Source organism: Populus nigra, chromosome 6 (assembly GCF_951802175.1).
Source record: "Populus nigra chromosome 6, ddPopNigr1.1, whole genome shotgun sequence".
In the NCBI taxonomy this organism is placed as follows: domain Eukaryota; kingdom Viridiplantae; phylum Streptophyta; class Magnoliopsida; order Malpighiales; family Salicaceae; genus Populus; species Populus nigra.
In genome coordinates, this window is record NC_084857.1 from 14,828,712 (window position 1) to 14,833,443 (window position 4,732).

Below are 4,732 nucleotides of genomic sequence, written 5' to 3' on the forward strand. Positions count from 1 at the left end.
TGGAAAGTGTTTTCCGTTGATCAACTTTTCTAATTGCAAACAAACACAGGAAAGTTTGGAAAGTAGTTTCCCATAAACCATTATCCGAGAAACAAACACATCCTTAAACACTTTTATTTTCTTTTATGACTAATCTCCTGCATATACAGTGTTTCATATTTAAAATTAGATAGTTGACCTTCATCAAGCTGCGATCAAAATAATATTTTTTTTGGTAAAAAAAGTCTTAGCTAGCATATTTTTTAATAAAAAAATATTCAAAATTATATAGGAATTAGCTTGATATGATATAGTAGACTTGATGAGTTTAGAAGCAACCTAAACAACCAATAAAAATATAAAGTGACTAATTAAAACATCAAAGATTATATTTGTTTTAAAAAATATTAAAATGTCAACATCTTGCATTGACTTGGAACAATCAAGGTTAACACACTGAATTCATGATCTAGGTAAGTAGACCATGATAATTTATAGAAACAAATTATGTAACTTAATCCCAATTAATCCAATGTTGGAAGATAAAAATGAAATAAAAAAAATGACAAAAAATTTGACTCAATTCAACATGAGTTAACTCACTAGACTCGCAACCCAAGTTATGAGACCGTGATAACCGTATAGAAGACAAATAAAAACAAACTATGAAGTCCAACCTCTAATTAATCAAATGTTGAAGGATGCAATTGAAACAAAATGGACAAAAAAAGTTAACTCGAGTTAACCCGCCAAATTATGACCCAGGTCATAAGACTGTGATAGCCTCATAGAAAACAAATAAAGTCTAGTTCTCGATCAATCTCATGTTAAATGATGAAATTAAAAAATAATTCTAAAAACAAAAAACAAAAAAAGCTCGAGCTAACCTAGATTAAGCTGTAAAATTCATGACTTGTATTACGAGACTGAAATAACCTATATAATTATTTATTTGAATACCATTGAATAAAAAAAGAAGCAAATAAAAAAAAATGATGGACTTGGTAAACAAAGGGCAAGTGCCTAGGTTTGGGCAATCTAACATGCTTGACCCAAAACGAGAAGGTCTGGCTCGCATGTTAGGCCTCTTTATTTTATTTTATTTTTTTGCATCATAAACCCTTTAATGTTTTTTTCTTAAGAAAGCACCAAAAAAGTGTCATTTGCTGCTCCAGAATCTAATGATTTGAGGGTCATAAAAAAGTTTGAGCATTAATATTTTATATCCAAATATTTATTTTTTAGATTATTTTTTACCTAAACAAACATAAAAAAAAACATATAGACTTCAATAAACTCATTCATGGCTTTAAACACACCAAAAAATCAGTCATGAATTAAATAAATAAACTCAAATTTAAAAACTCATGGAGGTCAGATCTACTTTTCTCAGATAACGTGGAGTTCAAAAAATACCATAGTGGAACTCCTCTTATAGAATAGAACTCGTTGATATCAATATTAACTTTTTATAGTTATAATTGATGCTAACCGATGATTTTTTATTTCTACTACTGGAATCCGACAAGTCTCAGATCTAAGAAAATAAGAAAAATAGAATGTTGGATCAAAAGTGAATTTTCAAAAACTAGAGTGACAAAAAATTTATCAATTGAAAAGTTTGAGGACTAGAATTAATGTTTTGTGCTAATTTAAAAAAAGCCATCTAATTTCCTTTTTGTTTTTATTTTAATCCTTATTTTGTTAATCTTGTCACTTCTTAATAAATCAGAAACAATTGACAAACATTTTGGCCACCAAATGATTATTTTTTAGAGAAAAAGATTGATAATTAAAATGAAAAAAAAAGAGCCCCAATTCATCATCAATACGGAGAGAAATAATTTTCCCACACCTCTGAGTTTTTTAAATTGTAATTATAATAAAAGTGAAATAACTTTTTTAAAAAGGAAACTCGGAAAAAGTTCAAAGTCGTCTGATTCGAGGACGGTTGGACCAGTAAAAAATCCTAGTCACTTCCAGTTTTTTTACTCACCAGGCAACACATAGTATCTTTTGCTCCCCACCTTCTTTCTTTTTTGTTCTTTTTTTTTTCCTGTATCAATTTTATGATGCCCCATGCACGAGTTCTGTCACTTCAGTTTTCAAGACCCCCATATCTCTATATTTGAGAGTCATCCCCAGCTATAAATACAGGAGGCAACCCCAGAGTCCAGGTGCCAAACTCAGTCTTGAAATCGCCGAAATCACATCTCTTTCTTCCGGTCAAGCTTGTTTTTCTTGTTCAATTTCATTTGTAAAGCACCTATCTTTACGAATCCTCCAGTTCCAAAAATATGGAAGAAGCACTTAGAAGGCTCAACGGAGTGCCGAGCCATGTGCCAGAATCCATCTCGTACGAACCCATAATCGCCGACCTCCAGAAGAAGTCCGCGCCTACCACCACAACAAACAAAAGGTCACTGAAAGAAGGCGGTGGCAATAGTGGAAACATGAGGTACCGTGGCGTCCGCAGGAGGCCATGGGGTCGTTATGCAGCCGAGATAAGGGATCCTCAGTCTAAGGAACGGCGTTGGCTCGGGACTTTTGACACTGCTGAGGAGGCTGCTTGTGCCTATGACTATGCAGCTCGAGTAATGCGAGGTATCAAGGCTCGTACTAATTTTGTGTACCCTGAGACTTATTCTGCAACAACTGACTCTCATAATTTGCTCCCTCCATTTACTTTTTCAAAATCATCTCATCATCAGCCCTCTCGCCAGTATAATACAGTGCCCTCTTCAAATTGGTCTTCTCTCGGTCACTCTCATGTGGGTGACTTCTCTGCTGGTGGGTCTGCTCCACAGAGGAGTACTAGTGGCAGTTCCGCTAACACTTCTACTCTGAACATGCTTTTTCTTCGTGATTTCGTAAACTCCTCTTCAGGTTCGTCGTCTCAAAATCATTCTCAACCGTTATATGATCACTTTCCCTGCATCAATGGGTCCTCCTATTCTGCTCCTAGTACTTTCGCAGGTGGTTCCTTGGGGAACCCTTCTAGTAACACCAGTAGTGCTAGTCCATATAATTTCTCTGGAACTTTGGCAGACTCAACTGTCACTAGTCTACCCCACACGGAGTTTAATCAGAATTATACTCCTGGAGTCCTGAATAGTCCCAACTCAAAAGCCGAAGAGTTGGAATTCTTTCCACAAGAACCATCTGGCTCTGGTTTGTTGCAAGAAATTATTCAAGGGTTTTTGCCTAAGCACTCCACTGAAAAGATTGACTTTTCAAAAAGCTATGGAGAGTCAATGGTTGCACCATCAGCTGAAATAATATCTGGTGGTCAGTCGCTAGATGGATTGAGAAGGAGCACGAAGTACTTCGTTAAAAATGAGCACCATGGTGCTTATCTTGATCATGAAGGAATAAAGTCATCAGGGCAGCCCGAGGGCTGTTACCGTACTGGGGTTAGTTGTCATGACCAAGTACCATATGATAATGAGATGTCACTAAATCTTCCAGTGGGTCAGGACTCCTTTTTGGAAGACATTTTTCAGTACCCAGATCTTATGAGTGCCTTCGCAGCTAGGTTCAAGAATGCTTGAGGTCTTCTCCTGGTGCAACCTCTACATGCTGTTATGCAAGTCAAAGATGTCTAACGAGCTGCCTGTCGCTTGTTTTATTGACTACAAAATTTTTACTTAATTAACGCTTAATTCGTTGGTATCCTCTTTAACAGATCTCTAAGGTAGCCGATTATGTTCGAGTTAATTTCATGTTTTGCTTTCATTTATTAGCTCCCTTCTCTATATCACATCTCCATATGATCTCTTCGTTTACTTCGGAACTGGAAAGGCTGTGTTGTGTTTGATTGATTGATTACAAGTGCCGGTACATTTTCCTTTTTGTTTCTTTCCAGAGAAATATCAAAGTAAACCCTAAATGGGGGAGCTGAAAATCATTCTGCGGTGTTACCAGGTATAATAAACTAGCTACTACGTACCTGGGGAAAGGATAAAAAGATCGGCGGCACCTTTCATTTTCGAATGGTGGTCTCTGTGCCTGTCCGAGTTTCTTTTTTCAATTTCAAGTTTTTACAGTAATACAAGATAAAAAAGTATATATGGACAATAAAAATTATATATGAATAATAAAAAATAAATCTAAAATATCCTCAACTATAACGTACCAAGTATCAAACAATTGCCATGCGGTGTTCTCATTAAACAGTGGGAGCACCTGCTCCCCATAATAATTTGGATATCCTTGGATCCAAGGAAAAAAACAAAAGACGGCAAAATTAAAAGCAAGAGAAATTGAAAGAAAGAAAGCCCAGCTGCTTGCGAGGAGGTAGCCACCCAACAAACCAAACTAAGCCAAACTAAACTAAACCGGGTTTGGTCAGTGTCATTGTCAGTGTCTCCTTTTCTAATTCACAGGTGTAGCAGAGTGATCGAAGTCTAGTTGTGAATACAAAACGGAGCACAAAAGCAAACAAAAAGCACTCCTTTTAGTTCTTCCTTGGTCATTTTGAACGGGTCGGATATTTTTGTGGGATTTCAAGTTATTGTTTAAGGTAATAGAAAATATAATAATATTAAGAATGCATTTCACTATACATGATTTTTTTTAATTGAAAAACATAAAGATACTAAATAAAATAAAACATAAAGATACTAAATGAAATAAATTTTAAAATGTATGAATGGATAAAATGAGAAAGAGTTATTAATACTAATCAAATTCTAAAATTAAAAAATATATATTTTTATAAAAGATAAATATATGATATTTAACCCTAATTTTT

At 35.0% G+C, this 4,732-nt stretch overlaps 1 protein-coding gene across 1 annotated transcript; it reads left to right on the plus strand.

The window, feature by feature from the left end:
* Window positions 1-2,276: 2,276 nt before the first annotated feature.
* Window positions 2,277-3,530, plus strand: LOC133696786 (ethylene-responsive transcription factor ESR2-like). The gene has a single exon (XM_062119063.1). It carries the CDS (start codon window positions 2,277-2,279, stop codon window positions 3,528-3,530), a length of 1,254 nt encoding a protein of 417 aa, XP_061975047.1.
* Window positions 3,531-4,732: the final 1,202 nt, after the last annotated feature.

Excerpts from the sequence above, each read along its gene's own strand:
- LOC133696786 (XM_062119063.1), top strand. The coding sequence starts at position 2,277 with ATGGAAGAAGCACTTAGAAGGCTCAACGGAGTGCCGAGCCATGTGCCA.